This window comes from Cetorhinus maximus, chromosome 33 (assembly GCF_964194155.1).
Source record: "Cetorhinus maximus chromosome 33, sCetMax3.hap1.1, whole genome shotgun sequence".
Classification (NCBI taxonomy): domain Eukaryota; kingdom Metazoa; phylum Chordata; class Chondrichthyes; order Lamniformes; family Cetorhinidae; genus Cetorhinus; species Cetorhinus maximus.
Window position 1 is genome coordinate 13,096,996 of NC_135911.1, and position 18,726 is coordinate 13,115,721.

The window sequence follows — 18,726 nt, forward strand, 5'->3', positions numbered from 1 at the left end:
GCGTAACAGGCTCATGGGGCTAAATGAGCCCTGTGATGTACGCGTGCAACAGGCTTGAGTGGCTGAATGGGCCTCCACGACGTTTCCTCCACCATTTTTTTACATTTTCTAATTACAAAGAACATTTAAATCGAGAGCATATAAATATATATAGGTCGGGTGATTAAAGATTAAGCCTCTGAGGTGGTTTCCTTATTTGGTTAGAGCGGCGTTGTGCTACCACTGGAGCTTCTTCCACTGGATCGACAGGATCAGGGACTGCAGCATTGGGTCCATCAACAGAAAGTGGCAGTTCAGGTTATGCATCTCTACAGAGACATCAGGCATGTCTATTCTAGGTCAATCTGTCACCTCAAGCGTTAATGGGTCAACGTTAATCACAGGCGGGATAGCTGGTAGTTGGATTATCTCTCTTCCCCTAAGATGAACATCATGTATTTGAACAACCCGGCCTTCCACTTCTTCCTGGAAGGACAAGGGACCGGTTTCAGAGACAATTGCACCAGGAGCGCAACAAAGTCCATTTCCAAAATTCCACACGGAAACTATATCTCTTACAGTAAATCTTCGAGCTTTGCCACGAATATCGTGAAACAATTTTTGATTACTCTGATTCTTCTCTACCCTCCCCTCTGAGTTTGGAAACACCAGGCTTAACCATGTATTTTTGTAACCAGTCTCGTCCCAGAAGGTTAGGATCCTCACCTGTCGCTATGATTACTGGAAGCTGGGCTGTCTGTTGCCTGTAGGACACAGGTACTGGGACGAGGTCCTTTCCCTGTATGGACTCTCCAGTGTGTGTCTTCAGCTGAGCCATTGTTTGCTCTAAATTCAGTGCCTGGATAGCTTCATTTAGCTATTTAAATGTGGGCTCTTCCACCACTGCGTCTGAGGCTCCCGTGTCTGCCTCCATTACTAGTGGCTTCCCATTCACTTGGATTGTGATGGTTATAGGTTCAGTTTTTACCGCTGTGACATTGTACAGGGAATAGACATCGGTATCAGCAGCTTCAGGCTCTGTTATATTATTCATGACCATCATGTTGGTCCGCTGCCTTATAGGCTGTCTCGATTTCACCCTGCATTGCTTTATTACCCACCCCTTTCTTGTGGCAGCGATGGCATTCTGACCCTAGAACCTGCAGGTGTCCGGTACGTGCTCACCCACACATCAGGAACAGACCAACTTCGGTGCTGCTGAAATACATCCACACGAACCAGTCGGCCCCGCAACATGTCATTGAGTGTGTCTCCGAGGTCCCAGTGCTCAGTCACCTGCTTCAACTTCACTATATAGGTTGTGATGGACGCTCCCGAGGCCCTTACTCTGAAGTTAAACTTAAACCTCTGCATTATTACCCACGGCTTCGGCTGGAAATACATCTTCATGAGGCCGACTAATTGGTGAAAAGATTTAGAATTGGGCTGGTTTGGGGCCACAGGCTGTGGGTGGGATTGTATGTCTCGCTACCACAGACACTCAAAAGGATTGCTTTCTGCTTCTCCTCTGTGGTAATTCCATTCGCTACGAAATAAAAACCAAGGTGCTCTACATACTGGATCCAGTCTCCCATGGAGGCTCCATAGGGCCGATTCGGCGGCCAAGCGGTGTGACTGGTGAGTAAACTTTCCTTTAACCTCTAAGAACTGATGTACTAACACTCACAAGGCCAGGGGCAGCGTCAGAGCTATTTCACCCTCGTCGCCAAATGTACTGACTTGACGTACCGGACAGGTATCTGCTTGTAACAGATAATTTTATTACAGAGAGAACTTCGGAAGCTACAGGATTGAACCGGGTACTCGACTGGAAAAGCCACGCCCCCCGGAATACCCGCACTTACGGCTCATTCGTCAGAGGCTACAAGAACAGTCACGTGACCCCCTAATAGGCAGCGGGAAAAGGCTATACCTTCAATCACTACATTTCCTTCTGTTCCTGTGTAACAGGCTCGAGGGGGATGAATGGCCTCCTCCTGTTCCTGTGTAACAGTCTCGAGGGGGCTGAATAGCCTCCTCCTGTTCCTGTGTAACAGGCTTGAGGGGGCTGAATGGCCTTCTCCTGTTCCCACTCAATGGGCAGTCAAAAGATCTGTCTGATTCTGGAGGGTAGCCTCCTCAAACACAATTCTGTCCTCACGTGATTAACAGAGGGAGATTAATGGGTTACAGATTAATGCAGGGAATTATTTAGCTTCCCAATCTTTGATCCACGTCTCTGGTTGGGATCTTTCCATCAAACACAAAGCAGGACCAGGATCTGGGGCATTGGTCTCTGTAATCTGTAACACACAGCACAGTCCACCCATCCACTCAGCCTTCGGATGAATGCTAATTGTACTTTCAAAGTCTGAAAAGACTAAAATGGTTGTTTATTGTATCTTTAGCTCATTCCGTAATTAATGCTGCCTCATATGTCCATGATAACTTGAAAAATGTACATCATAATTTCCTCTGTTCACAATTACAATGTAAACATGTCACGCTGTAATGGTGCCTTCCCACCAGCAGTGGCACTGTTGGTCATCTGTTTTCCTTTGTGCTGGAGAGAACCAGCTCTGTTTCCCAGATTGTTGTTAGTTTCGCTATTTAATGATGAAATATAAAATCCAAACATTATCTGAAAATAAGTTTGACTGTAAAATGTTGAGTAAATTATCCCAATTTCCTCTGCTCCAATTATCCACTGATCCTGCATTTCCTGAAGTCTTCACTGGCTGATGAATATTCTGTAAACACTGACAGACAGGAAGGTGAATAACAGATGAAAATTAACTCATAATCACGGACACGGGATTGAATTTGTCCGTTCTGTCCTGGTGGATCATCGAACGATATCCAAAGACATTTACAATCAGAATGGAGAGAAGGATGTTTCCCACAGTGAGGGACAATCCTGAAGGAGGATGTTCGAATCGAAACCCACAGGGTAGAATGGCCTCCTCTGGATAGATCATTCCGAAGATATTCTATCAGTTTGTATCAGGAGGTTGAAAACTATTTCCTGGGAGTGAATTCCTGTGGATTTTAGGAAGGTAAATTGGAGTTTTGAATGATTCTCCCGTTCTGTGTTCTCCCCACACTGCGTGTGTCTCATTCTTGCTCAGTTTACACGTTCGCATAAACAGAATCCTCGGCAAAATCACAGTTTTGGTAAATGTCATCATTTGTATAAGGATTGACCCTGCGGTTAGATTTCATTTCCAGAACCTTCTCATCTTTCCTCTGTAGTAGAAACAGAAATGATCAGATTGACAATCAGAGTGATCAGTGTTTAGTATTATTGATTCAAATCGAAAATTCCACCGACAATAGATACATTAATTATTGATACTGAACGGAGTTTGATTATTGATACTGAACGGGGTTTGATTATTGATACTGAACGGGGTTCGATTATTGATACTGAACGGGGATTGATCATTGATATTGAACGGAGTTTGATTATTGATACTGAACTTGGTTTGATTATTGATACTGAACGGGGTTTGATTATTGATACTGAACGGGGATTGATCATTGATATTGAACGGAGTTTGATTATTGATACTGAACTGTGTTTGATTATTGATACTGAACGGGGTTTGATTATTGATACTGAACGGAGTTTGATTATTGATACTGAACGGGGTTTGATTATTGATACTGAACGGGGTTTGATCATTGATACTGAACGGGGATTGATCATTGATATTGAACGGAGTTTGATTATTGATACTGAACTGTGTTTGATTATTGATACTGAACGGGGTTTGATTATTGATATTGAACGGGGTTTGATTATTGATACTGAACGAGGTTTAATTATTGATGCTGAACGGGGTTTGATTATTGATACTGAACGGGGTTTGATTATTGATACTGAACGGGGTTTGATTCTTGATACTGAAAGGGGTTTGATTATTGACACTGAATGGAGTTTGATTATTGATACTGAACGCGGTTTGATTATTGATACTGAACGGGGTTTGATTATTGATACTGAACGGTGTTTGATTATTGACACTGAATGGAGTTTGATTATTGATACTGAACGGGGTTTGATCATTGATACTGAACGGGGTTTGATTATTGATACTGAACGGGGTTTGATCATTGATACTGAACGGGGTTTGATTATTGATTCTGAGCGGGGTTTGATTATTGATACTGAATGGGGTTTGATTATTGATACTGAATGGGGTTTGATTATTGATACTGAACGGGGTTTGATTATTGACACTGAATGGAGTTTGATTATTGATACTGAACGTGGTTTGATTATTGATACTGAACAGGGTTTGATTATTGATACTGAACGGTGTTTGATTATTGACACTGAACGGAGTTTGATTCTTGATACTGAACGGAGTTTGATTATTGATACTGAACGGGGTTTGATTATTGATACTGAACGGGGTTTGATTATTGATACTGAACGGGGTTTAATTATTGATGCTGAACGGGGTTTGATTATTGATACTGAACGGAGTTTGATTATTGATACTGAACGGGGTTTGATTCTTGATACTGAACGGGGTTTGATTCTTGATACTGAACGGGGTTTGATTATTGACACTGAATGGAGTTTGATTATTGATACTGAACGTGGTTTGATTATTGATACTGAACGGGGTTTGATTATTGATACTGAACGGTGTTTGATTATTGACACTGAATGGAGTTTGATTACTGATACTGAACGCGGTTTGATTATTGATACTGAACGGGGTTTGATTATTGATGTTGAACGGGGTTTGATTATTGACAATGAATGGAGTTTGATTATTGATACTGAACGGGGTTTGATTATTGATACTGAACGGGGTTTGATTATTGATACTGAATGGGGTTTGATTCTTGATACTGAACGGGGTTTGATTCTTGATACTGAACGGGGTTTGATTATTGATACTGAACGGGGTTTGATTATTGATACTGTACGGGCTTTGATTATTGATACTGTACGGGCTTTGATTATTGATACTGAACGGGGTTTGATTATTGATACTGAACGGGGTTTGATTATTGATACTGAACGGGGTTTGATCATTGATACTGAACGGGGATTGATCATTAATATTGAACGGGGTTTGATTATTGATACTGAACAGCGTTTGATTATTGATTCTGAACGGGGTTTGATTATTGATTCTGAACGGGGTTTGATTATTGATACTGAACGGGGTTTGATTATTGATACTGAACGCAGTTTGATTATTGATACTGAACGGGGTTTGATTCTTGATACTGATTGGGGTTTGATTATTGACACTGAACGGAGTTTGATTCTTGATACTGAACGGGGTTTGATTATTGATACTGAACGGAGTTTGATTACTGATACTGAACGGGGTTTGATTCTTGATACTGTACGGGCTTTGATTATTGATACTGTACGGGCTTTGATTATTGATATTGAACGGGGTTTGATTATTGATACTGAACAGCGTTTGATTATTTATACTGAACGGGGTTTGATTATTGATTCTGAACGGGGTTTGATTATTGATACTGAATGGGGTTTGATTATTGATACTGAACGGGGTTTGATTATTCATACTGAACGCAGTTTGATTATTGATACTGAACGGTGTTTGATTCTTGATACTGATTGGGGTTTGATTATTGACACTGAACGGAGTTTAATTCTTGATACTGAACGGGGTTTGATTATTGATACTGAACAGGGTTTTATTATTGACACTGAACGGAGTTTGATTCTTGATACTGAACGCGGTTTGATTATTGATACTAAACGGGGTTGAATTTGAATTTTTGTCACTTTTAAAGATGTGCGGTTGATTTCTCCTCGATCAGCAGATCCACACAGGTGCCCTGGGTCACTAACACATTGCTGTTTCTTGGATCTTGCTGTGTAAAAATTTGCTGCCTCGTATCCTACGTCACAACATAGACTTCATTGGCTGTCAAATGCTCTGGGACACACGCACATATGAATTAGGGACAGGCACAGACATTTCGGCCCCTCGAGCCTGTTCCACCATTTTATATTATCATTGTTAATCTGATTGTGGCCTTAACATTACTTTCCTGTTCACCTCCTATACCCTTGGCTCTCTTGATAGTCAGGAATCCAACTAACTCAGCCTTAAACATGTTCAATTATCCAGCCTCCACTGCTGCCCGGGTAAGAGAATTCCCAATACTGAAGAATCTCTGAGGGAAAATAATCCCCCCTCATCACCATTTTTAACAGAAAACTCCTTATTTTGAAACTGTGTTGCCTCCAATGGGTACAGGCCCAGCCTGTCCAACCTTTCCTCGGAAGATAACCCCCTCATTCCAGGAACCAGTCGAGTGAACCTTCTCTGAACTGCTTCTAATGCAATAATGTCCTTTCTAAAATGAGACCAAAACTGTGCACAGTTCTCCAGATGTGGTCTCACCAACACCCTGTGCAACTGTAGAAAAACATCCCTACTTTTAGATTCCAGTCCCCTCGCAATAAATGGCAACATTCCATTTGCCTTCCTAATCACTTGCTGCATCTGCTTACTAACTTATTGCGATTCATATACCAGGACACCCAGATCCCTCTGTACCTTAAAGTTCTGCAATCTCTCTCCATTTAGATCATTTGCTGCTTTTCTGTTTCTCCTGTCCAAGTGGACAGGTTCACATTTTCCCACCTTATGCTCCATCTGCCAATTTTTGACTCATTCACTTAGCCTATCTATATCCCTTTGCAGGCTCCTTATGCCCTCTTCACAACTCTTCTCCTGCCTATCTTTGTGCCATCAGCAACATTGCTCAATCATTGATGTAAGTTGTAAATATTTGAGGTTCCAGCACTGATCCCTATTGCACTCCACTCATTACATGTTCCTCACCTGAAAATAACCCATTCACCCTACACTATGCTTCCTGTTCATGAACCAATCCTCTCTACACACTAATATGTTACCCTCGACACTCCTATTTTGTTGTAACCTTTGATGTGACACCATGTTGAATGCCTTTTGTAAATCCAAGCATACCACATCTCCAGGTTCCCCTTTGTCCACAGTTGCTTGATACTTTGTGAAAGAATGCATGATTTCCCTTTCACAAAACCATGGTGACTCTGCCTGATTGCCATTCTTATTTTCGAAATGTTCTCTCTAACCTCCTTATTACCAGATTCTAGTATTTTCCCTGTCACAGACGTTAGACTAACTAGCCTGTAATTTCCTGTTTTCTTTCCCCCTCCTGCCTTGAACAGAAATGTTACATTTGTGATTTTTTTTCAATCCACTGGGACTTTTCCAGAATCCAGGGAATTTTGGAAAATTACAAGCAACACCATCCACTATCTCCACAGTAACTGTTGAGAGGTGAGGATGCAGCCCATCAGGACCTGGGGACTTGTCAGCCTCGTGGGGTGAAGGTGGGTTGTTAATGGGAGCCCTGTTAACTATTGTCACTCCTCAGCGCACTGTGCTCCATGGCTCCTGCTTAACATGTAATCACTGAAGCCTTGTCGAGAGAGGAGGGGAATGTGCCGTACAAAAGGATGTCTGTCCTTAACCTTAGCGTCTTGTACTCCACCTATGAGGTGAAGGAGTAATTGCACCACGTGCATCAGTCATGGGGAAAGTTATTACCTGGCCCATTTCGGGAAGGGGAGAGAATATTTCAACACGTTTCGTTCTGTTTGGCTTCTGTCTCACGGACGTCATTTCAGACTGCTCCTCTGGGATCGTCTTTCCTGTCTGTTTTATTCCAATTCCTCCTGGTCTGAGAACATAGGTTAAGACAAAATTACAAACCAGGGAAATGATAAGAAAGATTCCCATTGTAATGCTGGAGGTTGCAACCAGATTATAATATTTTGACTGAGTTTTAATTCTTGTGGTTGGTTCACTGGCTGAAATTTTCCCGACTCCAGATCAGTGTTGAGTTCAGGAACATGATAAACTGGGAAAAGGATGGGTCAGTGACTTCAGGAGGACAGGGACTAATTGGGAGTTTGGATAGAAAGATGACATTTAATGCAGAGAATTCAGAGGTGATATATGTCAGGAGGAGGAATAAGGAGACAAAACAAACCATTCGGCCCATCGTGCCTGTGCTGGCTCTTTGAAGGATCTGTCCAATTAGTCCCCACTGTCCGTGACCCCACTCTTTCCCCCTTCGACCTGAAACATTTTCCCCTTTGAGTATTTATCCAATTCCCCCTTGTGAAAGTTCCTATTGAATAAGCTTCCACCGCTCTTTCAGGCAGCGCCTTCCAGGTCACAACAACTCGCTGTGTCAAAAAAAAAAAATTCCCCTCATCTCCCCATCTGGTTCTTTTCCCGATTCTGGCAGGATGCAGGAGGCTACAGAGATAGGGAGGGTTGTAGGTGCTGGTGGAGATGACAGAGATAGGGAGGGTTGTAGGTGCTGGAGGAGGTTACAGAGATAGGGAGGGTTGTAGGGGCTGGAGGAGGTTACAGAGATAGGGAGGGTTGTAGGGGCTGGAGGAGGTTACAGAGATAGGGAGGGTTGTAGGTGCTGGAGGAGGCTACAGAGATAGGGAGGGTTGTAGGGACTGGAGGAGGTTACAGAGATAGGGAGGGTTGTAGGGACTGGAGGATATAATTATAATTATTGATAATAATTATCAACTGATTATTTGGCCATTGGCATTTGTGGGATCTTGCTGTGCAAAAGTAGGGCTGTGACCACACTTCAAGCAAAGGCTGGGATGCTCTTTGGGGTGTCCTCAGGTTCTCAGAGCGTTGAATAAATGCAAGAGACCTGGAATTATCACATGATAGGTTTCACTTCCAGCACAGCAAAAGGCCATTCGGCCCATCTGTTCCATACTGGTGTTTCCGCTCCACACGAGCCTCCTCCCACCCCCTCTCCATCTCACCCTGTCACCATGTCCTTCTATTTCTTTCTCCCTCATGTGTTTATCCAGCTTCCCCGTTAAGTACATCAACACTATTCACCTCGACCACTCCCTGAGGGAGCGACTCCCACATTCTCCACACTCTCTGGATAAAGAACTTTCTCCTGAATTCCCCATTGGATTTATTAGTGACGATCTTATATTGATGGTCCCTAGTTCTGCTCTCATCCATAATTGGAAACATTTTCTCTACGTCCATCCTGTCAAAATCCTTTCATCATTTTAAAGACTCGATCAGGCCACCCCTCAGCCTTCTCTTTTCTACAGAAACAAGCCCCAGCCTGTTCAATCTTTCCTAATAGTTATTACCTCCTTCAGTACTGACCCTCTGACAGTGCAGCACTCCCTCAGTACTGACCCTCTGACAGTGCAACACTCCCTCAGTACTGACCCTACGACAGTGCAGCACTCCCTCAGTACTGACCCTATGACAGTGCAGCACTCCCTCAGTACTGACCCTCTGACAGTGCAGCACTCCCTCAGTACTGACCCTCTGACAGTGCAGCACTCCCTCAGTACTGACCCTCTGACAGTGCAGCACTCCCTCAGTACTGACCCTCCGACAGTGCAGCACTCCCTCAATACTGACCCTCTGACAGTGCAGCACTCCCTCAGTACTGACCCTCCGACAGTGCAGCACTCCCTCAGTAAAGACCCTCTGACAGTGCAGCACTCCCTCAGTACTGACCCTCTGAAAGTGCAGCACTCCCTCAGTACTGACCCTCTGACAGTGCAGCACCCCCTCAGTATTGACCCTCTGACAGTGCAGCACTCCCTCAGTACTGACCCTCCGACAGTGCAGCACTCCCTCAATACTGACCCTCTGACAGTGCAGCACTCCCTCAGTACTGACCCTCCGACAGTGCAGCACTCCCTCAGTACTGACCCTCTGACAGTGCAGCGCTCCCTCAGTACTGACCCTCTGACAGTGCAGCACAGCATTAGTTCTGACCCTCTGACAGTGCATCACCCCCTCAGTACTGACCCTCTGACAGTGCAGCACTCCCTCAGTTCTGACCCTCTGACAGTGCAGCACTCCCTCAGTACTGACCCTCTGACAGTGCAGCACTCCATCAGTTCTGACCCTCTGACAGTGCAGCACTCCCTCAGTACTGACCCTCTGACAGGGCAGCACTCCCTCAGTACTGATCCTATTGGATTGTTGCTCTGGGTTAAGGTGCTCGAGTGTCCTGAGTGCGGATTCGAACCCACGAGCTTCAGTCTCTGATGCATGTGGGGGAGAGGGAGACACAGCTCTGAGCACACTGAGCCAGAGCCATGGACGTTCAACGTGGATACGATGGGAATATCTTTTGGGATGTGCCGTGGCCCCGCACTACAATAACCTGGCCTTGTGTTGTCCTGGATAGGGACAGGTTTCTGAATTCCCCGTGTGTCCACTGTCCAATGGTCATGTCCTCTTTAATGAGCCTTGATTTAACCTTGGGCAGAGACTGACCTTGTTCCCCCACAGCCTGGATTTCCAATCGCCTCTGTAAGTGTCTGTCCCCTCGATCATTCACCACAGAGCAGTTCACCGTCTGAACGGCCATGTTGCTCCCACAGATGGTCAGCGTGTTGGTTACCAAGGGACCGACCCGGGCCGACTCCGTCTTGTAGATCCCGTCTGATCCTGTCTGTCTGAGCGTCCTTCCCGGCAGAGCCCACGTGATGTGAACTGAGGAGTTTGTCCGGACCAGACAGAGGCAGGTGAGGTTGGTCAGATACTGTGTACACCTGGACTCTGGCAGTATGACCGCACCATCTGTGAGATACAGTTCAGAGGAAAACCGCCCGTTAATGTGTCCCGTGTCAGCCATACCGTAGCAATCGAGAATTCCGGTGGAATAGAGGCCTTTATCCCAAGGAAGCGGGAATACAAAGAGGGTCGGAGTGATGCGTCAGGTTATAAATCTCTGCTCAGACCCCATCTGCAGTTAATGGGTTCAGTTCTGGGTCCCGCCCCTCAGGGAGGATATATTGTCCATGGAGGGGGTGCAGCGCAGAGTCACCAGAACGATCCCTGGGCTGAAAGGGTTAAATCCCGAGGACAGGTTGCACAGACCAGGCTTGTTTTCCCTCGAGTCTCGACGATTAAGGGTTCATCTAATCGAGGGGTTTAAGATGATTTATGGATTTGATAGGGTCGGCAGAGAGATACTGTTCCCTCTGGTTGGGGGCTGGGGGGTTGGTGGGGGTCCAGAACAATTGGGCATAATCTTAAAATTGGAGCCAGGCCATTCAGGAGGTGATGTCAGGTAGCACTTCTTCACACAGAGGGGAGGGGGCGGGGGGTGGAAATCTGGAACTCCTTCCACAGAAAAAGCTGTCGAGGGTGGGAGGGGTCAATTGGAAAATTTCAAAACTGAGATTGAGAGATTTTTGTTGGGTCGGGGGCTTAAGGGTCACGGAACCGAGCCGGGTGGATGGGGTTAAGATACAGACCAGCCGTGATCTGATTGAATGGGGGAACAGGCTGAACATTGAATGACTGGGAATGTCAGCCCAGTGTATGGATCGCCAATCTCTGGAATGGGAGGATTCCTCTTCTATTGGAATTCATTCAGTAATGTGGGCATCACTGGCAGGGCCAGCGTTTATTGCCCATTCCTAGTTGCCCCTTGAGAAGGCGGTGGTGAGCCGCCCTCTTGAATACAACTGAGTGGCTTGCCCGGCCCATTCAGAGGGGCAGTTAAGATTCACCCACATTGCTGTGGGTCAGGAGTCACATGTAGGCCAAACTGGGTAAGGATGGCAGATTTCCCTCCCTAAAGGAGATTAGTGCACCAGATGGGTTTTTACAACAATCTGGTAGTTTCATGGTCACCCTCACTGAGAATTGTGAACAAACTGTGGAGAAATGTCGACTGGCCAACCAATCAGCAGGCCCTCTTCCCCTGCATCATAAATGGCTGTTCCCTTTGAGATTGGGTTTTCTGGTGACTCTGCCCTGATGAGGATTGAAACCTTATACATCATGTTTTCCGCAACACCCAAGGGGAGATATGGTTCACCTCGGAGTTTGGACAAGATGTGGAATTGTTTAAAAGTCAGGATTGAAATTACTCACATTCAGTGGGAATTCTAATGGGCAGAGACTGGGAACTGCCCAGGATACTTGTTGCTTCACAGTAGTAGGAGATTTCCTCTTCAAATCCATAAGATACTGTAATAGTTTGACCAGCGAGCACCAGATTCGTCACCTTTCCTTGGGAGATCTTAAACCAGGTGAAATTGTGGACTGTTGGATTCCCGTCACTGGAACAACTTAGAGAGATCATCTTTCCTTTTGGGATAAAATCCTAGAACTCTCTCCAGAAAGCACTTTGGGTGTACCTTCACTAAATGCTCTGCAGCAGTCCCAGAAGGCAGCTCACCACCACCTTCCCAACGGACATTTAGCAATGGGCGATAAATGCTGGGCCCAGCCAGTAATGGCCACATTCCGAAAAAGAATGATAATGAGTGAACTGATGAGGTTTAACATCCAGATGTGGATAGAGTCTTTATCGAATCATTGACTGGATACAGCTCCAACACTAGCATCTGTACAAACTGCACTCTATTCCTCACCAGCAGATGATGTTACACAGAATTACAGCGAGTCTGCAAGTGGCTATCTCACCCCATCCCCATACCCTTCTTTTACTTTCTCCCTCATATGTTTATCCAGCTTCCCCCTTAAACACATCGACACTATTCACCTCGACCACTCCCTGTGGGAGCGAGTTCCACATTCTTCCCGCTCTCTAGGTAAAGAAGTTTCTCCTGAATTCCCCATCTAGAGGAAAGAATCCCAGCCTGTTCAGTCTTTCCTGATAGTTATAACCTCTCAGTTCAGGGATTGTCCTTGTCAATCCCACTTGCACCTTCTCCAATGCCTCATTTAATAGGAGACCGACTCCCTCTCCATCACAAGCAGGATGTTCTAACCAATACTTACACTTTACACTCAGAGTAACTGAGTTAAACACTGGATGGCTGGTTTGAGGGTAGTCACACATACAGCGGAGAGTTCGTCCATGATGCTTGTACGAAGGGTTAAAGGTCAGTACAGCGGAAACCTCGCCATCAGTCTCTGTGATGCTGCTGACCGAGGAAGTCAGCAATTCACTCCAGGTTAGATTGGGGTGGTTATCAGGGCAGGTGTAGAGGCATTTACAGATGATATGTGCAGGAGTCCCCTCCTGTAAACCCTTCGGGAGCACGATATCTGGCTTATCAGGAACACATGTAAGAGAAAGATCCAGATGTTAACAAACAAGTAGAAAAGAGATTTGATTTGTCCTATGATTTTTCAAAAGGGTCACAGACACTCAGAACACAGAAGGAGGCCATTCAGCCCATCGAGTCCATGCTGTCTCTCTGTAGATCAATCTAGTCAGTCCCATTCCCCCCGCTCTATCCCTGTATCCCAGCGAGTTTTTTTCCCTCAAGTTTCCATCCAATTTCCTTTTGAAATTGTTCATCGTCTCCGCTTCCACCATCCCCGTGGGCAGCGAGTTCCAGCTCATTACCACTCGCGGTGTAAAAAAGTTCCTTCTCACATCGCCCCCGCCAAAACCTTCAATCTGTGTCCCACAGTCCTTGCACCATCAGCTAATGGAAACAGCTTCTCTTTGTCTACCTTATCTAAACCCGACATCATCTTGTACACCTCGATCAGATCCCCCCTCAATCTCCTTTGCTCCAAGGAGAACAACCCCAGCTTCTCCAACCCAACCTTGTAGCTAAAATCCCTCATCCCTGGCCCCATTCTGGTCAATCTCCTCCACACCCAGAAGCAAAAAAAACAGTTCAGACCAGTGCTCTTATTTACCAGTTTTACTGGTGTTCAATATTAAGCTATACAAGACCAGTTTGGACCAGGTGTCTTATGTCCCAGTTTTTACCGTTTTGTCCTCCTGGGCTCCTTTTCTAAAGCTCTTACATCTTTCCTGATGTTTCGAGGCCCACAGTTCTGAACAATATTCCAGCTGATGTCTAACCAGTGGTTTATAAAGTTCCAGCATGATCTCTTTGCTTTTAACTCGGTTCCTCAGTCTATAAACACGAGGAAGACATTTGATTTCTTAATCAGATTAAGAAATTGCCCTTTAATGTTTTGGTATGTGTGTAGAGAGACACCCAGGTCTCTCTGCTCACCTACGTTTGTCCAAATAATTACTTTCCAATATCTTTCTGTGTTCATCCTGACAAAATGCGTCACTTCACACTTCACTGCGCTGAACTGCATCTGCCATGTGTCTGCCCACCTCACCCTGATCCTGCCCCTCTAATGCCCAATCTCTCCTTATCACTGACCACTGCTTTGCCAAGTTTTATTCCATCAGAAAACATCATCACTGAGGGACACTTAGTGATGCCAGCTTCAAATTGTGATAGCAGATTCTGCTCTGGAATTCCACGTAACTCCAAGCTGACATGCTCCAGTTAACACATGGGGATGTGGAGCAGTTGCTACTGAAGTGGGAACAACAGTAAAGCTAAAAACGTTTTGATACAAGTGATGATTCTCAAACAGAGCAGCACTCCCTCAGTAATGACCCTCCGACAGTGCAGCACTCCCTCAGTACTGACCCTCCGACAGTGCAGCACTCCCTCAGTACTGACCCTCCAACAGTGCAGCACTCCCTCAGTACTGCACCAGATCACATCCTGTACTTTGTTCTGACATCTCCTGGAGCAGGAATTCAACCCATGACTGCCTGGCTCTGAGACGAAAACATGAACCCCTTGTGCTGAGACACTGAGTGTGAAAGGAACTGGGACTTACCAAGAACCTGGAGTTGGACTGGTTCTGTAAATGTGTGATCTGTGTAGCCCTCCGCATCCAGGTAAAAGTAATACACGTCACTGTCTTCAGCTCTGAGACTGTCAATCCTCACCGAACAATTCTTCCTTTCCAAGTCACCGATTATTTTAGCACGTCCCACGAATGCGGCCATCCCATAATTGGGATCTTTGGTGTATGTGATGGTATACTTCCATCTATACCAATATTTAAACCAAGCTCCGTGCAGTGCTGTGTAAGAGTGGGAAGGAAAGTCAAAGCTACACGGAATAACCACACAAGAGCTGCTGATGGCCCTCCGAGGCAGTGCCTTCATAGACCATCCCTCTGACGTCACTCCTGAAAGGCAACAAGGGAGGGGACAGGACATCAAAAAGCAGAATATTACTTCAATGGAGACAGGCTGCAGAATGCGATACAGAGGGATCTGGGTGTCCTTGTATATGAATCACAGAAAGTCAGCATTCAGGAACAGCACGGAATGAGGAAGGCAAGTGGAACGTTGGCCTTTATTGCAAAGGGATGGAGTACGAAAGGAGGGAAGTCTTGCTACAACTGTACAGGGCGTTGGTGAGAGTGTATCAGGAGCAGTGTGTACAGTTCTGGTCTCCTTACTTATGGAGGGAGAGACTTGCATTGGAGGCAGTTCAGTGGAGGTTCACTTGTCTGATTCCTGGGATAAAGGGGTTTGTTTTATGAGGAAATTTTGAGCAGGTTGGCCCTGTATCCATTGGAGTTTAGAAGAATGAGAGGCGACCTTATTGAAACATTCAAGATTCTGAGGTGGTGGGGGCTTTGACAGGGTGGATGCTGAGGGGATGTTTCCCCTTGTGGGGGAAACCTGTGACGCAATAAGGACATTTTACTGCATTAAAGGCGCTATATAAATGCACTGTCATTCCTATTGAAACAAGCTCTCTAATGCAAAAACAGAAAATGCTGGAAAAACTCAGCAGGTCTGACAGCATCTGTGGAGAGAGAAACAGAGTTGACGTTTCGAGTCCATATGAACCTTTTTCTTTTGCCATATTTTCTGAGTCGCTATTCACTCACTCTCTGTGTGATCACTAACCCTGTTCTCTAAAATTAAATGTTCACTTCCTCAATCCAGGATAGAATCAAATTCCCTGAGTTCCGATCAGTAATGAATTTGTACCTGGCAGCAAGCTGATGACGATCAATATCAGGCCGACCACTCCCATCTTCAGTTCCTCGTCTAAATAGAAAATGACAAAGACAGAGACTTTTTCAGAAATTGTCCCCAGCGTCTCTTCCTCAAACAACAACAACTTGTGTTTAAATGGCACCTTTCAGTGAGGTAAACAGTCCCAGGGAATAAACTAATGTCAAGACAAGGAAGGAGAGATTGAGAAGGGACATCGCAAACCGATTCACCAAACACGGCAAAAATTCATGGGTCCCTCACTCCCTCTGCTGGGTGTGCAGCTTTTTCTCTCAGTGAGTTAAGCCCTCACAATCTCTATCGCACTCTTCTGCTCCATCTCACTCTCACACACACACATTCTCTCTCGCTCCCTCTCTCAAACACACACTCTCTCAAACACACACACACTCTCTCTCTCAAACACAGAGTCTCGCTCAAACACACACATTTTCTCTCGCTCCCTCTCCCAAACACACTCTCTCTCTCTCTCACACACACATACTTTCCCTAAAACAAACACACTCTCTCTCTCAAGCACACACTCTCACACACACACACACACATTCTCTCTCTCTCAGACATTTACCATTTCTCCCAAACTCGCTCTTCTGCTGTCTCCCTCTTTCTCTCTCTCACACACACGCACCCTCTTTCTCACACACACTCTCTCTCACACACACACACTCTCACACGCACACACTGTCCCTCACACACAACTCTCTTTTTCTCTCTCACACACTCTCTCTGTCTGTCTCTCTCTCTCAGACACTCTCTCTCTCTCTGATACGAAAGGTTGTGGTTTTAAGACCTGCTCATGATTTCAGCTCAAAGCCCAGGCAAGTTCTCCCCGGTGAGGGAGTGCTGAGGGAGTGCTGCACTGTCAAAAGGTCAGTACTGAGGGAGTGCTGCACTGTCAGAGGGTCAGTACTGAGGTAGTGCAGCACTGTCAAAGGGTCAGTACTGAGGGAGTGCCGCACTGTCAGAGGGTCAGTACTGAGGGAGTGCTGCACTGTCCAAGTGTCAGTACTGAGGGATTGCTGCACTGTCAGAGGGTCAGTACTGAGGGAGTGCTGCACTGTCAGATCTGCCGTAATACAGATGATGTTTGAAATTAGCAACATGCCTCGTGTAAAATTCTATATCATCAGCTCAAAATAAATAGATTAGTTCTGTACGTTTCACTTTACTGCAAATTGTTCATGGTTCCATTTCCTTGTTAACCAGGCTCGTGTGATCACTATTTTTAAATATGTTCGTTATTTTGAACAAGGGGCCATGCCTGAACAGATAACTGTAGGATCGAGCAGCTCGTTTTTTTCTTGAACCTTGCTTCATTCAGATGTTTGCTGCTGGACATGAATTCATTAATGTGTTAATGTAGACTCGAAGTCACCTCAGTGAACAGCAGCACTGGTTGAACAGCCTGATCGGCAATAAGAACTGCTGAACACAATGTCTGTTGACATTGAGCTAAGAGGGGTTGGTCACAGACAGATGGAGCGTGTGAAGACTCAACAAGCTAATGGCAGGTGAATAGCTGGAAAGGTGTCTTTTCAACACAAGGTTTAGACACATAAATCGATGTTTGATCGGGTATTTAAAAGCAGATAAACTCTTTAACGTGGGAATGGACCTTGTCGATAATCCATCCAGCCAACCTCGCCTGGAGATTAGTCCAATATTAGACACTAAACCGAGGCCCCCGTATGCCCTCTCGGGCGGGTGTGAAAGACCCCACAGCCACTATTTGTAAGAAGAGGAGGGGAGAGTTCTCCCCGGTTTCCTGGGGCCAATATTTATCCCTCAAACAGCATCACTAAAAACAGATGATCACATTGTTGTTTGTGGGAGCTTGCTGTGTACAAATTGGCTGCTGCATTTCCTACATTACAACAGTAACTACACTTCGAAAAAAGGGTGAACTCAATTGTAAAGTACTCTGGGACATCCAGAGATCATGTTATACAGAAGAGATTTGACTGGAGCAGCTAGTGTTTTACTTACAGGAGAATGAGTCCACAGGGTTGTAGCGTCAATCCTGTCAGATGAATGACTAACTGGAGACACTTCAGGGAGCTGATCTTATTCTGGAAATGTTCAGTTTACCAGGATCGGAGGTGAGATGATCTTCCTCTCCTGACTGCATCGGACAAGAGTAGAACTGGCTCTGGGAGGAGGGTCAGTGTTAACACCGTTTTTCTGTGTTTGAGGGAGATGTGAAAATGGGGAAGTCACGTGGTTTTTTGGTGTTGTAGCTCCATGTCTTTACTTGGTGCAGCACTCATTTAGTTCATGTCATTGTTTTAATGCTACAAAACCACAGGGCATTCTGGACTATTTCTGCCTGACCTGCTGTCAGAAACACACAATCTCACAGAGAGGCGGAAAAGTGGTCCCTAGCAACATGTGAAACTGTGAACTCGGCTCAGTCAGAATGCACACACATACACACACACAAACACACACACACACACTCGCACACACTCACACACGCACTCACATACATACAGACACAAACAGACACACACACTCTCTCTCTCATACACACACTCTCTCTCTAACACACAACACAATCTCTCTCACACAAACACAATCTCTCACTCTCACACATAAACACACCCTATCTCTTCTTCTCTCTCACACACATTCTCCTTCTCTCACTCACACTTTCTCTTTCTCTCTCTCACACAAACACTCTTTCTCACTCTATCCCTCTCTCGCTCTCTGACACGGAAGGTTGTGGTTTTAAGACCTGTTCATGATTTCAGCTCAAAGCCCAGGCTGACCCGCACCAGTGAGGGGGTACTGAGGAATTGCTGCACTGTCAGAGGGTCAGTACTGAGGGAGTGCTGCACTGTCAAAGAGTCAGTACTGAGGGAGTGCTGC

General features: G+C 45.5%; 2 protein-coding genes across 38 annotated transcripts in view; both read right to left on the reverse strand.

Annotated features, from left to right (window-relative positions):
- Positions 1-18,726, reverse strand: part of LOC144671591 (uncharacterized) — a 320,132-nt gene that overhangs the window by 74,079 nt on the left and 227,327 nt on the right. The window lies entirely within an intron of this gene.
- Positions 1,935-17,986, reverse strand: LOC144671539 (myelin-associated glycoprotein-like). Its single transcript, XM_078533492.1, has 7 exons — positions 17,947-17,986; positions 15,832-15,891; positions 14,658-14,906; positions 11,952-12,167; positions 10,341-10,646; positions 7,587-7,719; positions 1,935-3,225 (listed from the first exon to the last, which is right to left on the reverse strand). Exons 1-6 carry the CDS (start codon positions 17,984-17,986, stop codon positions 7,700-7,702), a joined length of 891 nt encoding a protein of 296 aa, XP_078389618.1. The 3' UTR covers positions 1,935-3,225; positions 7,587-7,699.

What these genes read in the sequence shown, in the direction of transcription:
- LOC144671539 (XM_078533492.1), bottom strand. Translation starts at nt 17,986, where the DNA reads ATGCAGTCAGGAGAGGAAGATCATCTCACCTCCGATCCTG. An exon ending in TCATCTCACCTCCGATCCTG is followed by an intron (nt 15,892 to 17,946) that starts GTAAACTGAACA and finishes TTTTCTATTTAG; the next exon opens with ACGAGGAACTGAAGATGGGA. An exon ending in CCAGGCTGTGGGGGAACAAG is followed by an intron (nt 7,720 to 10,340) that starts GTCAGTCTCTGC and finishes CTATGTTCTCAG; the next exon opens with ACCAGGAGGAATTGGAATAA.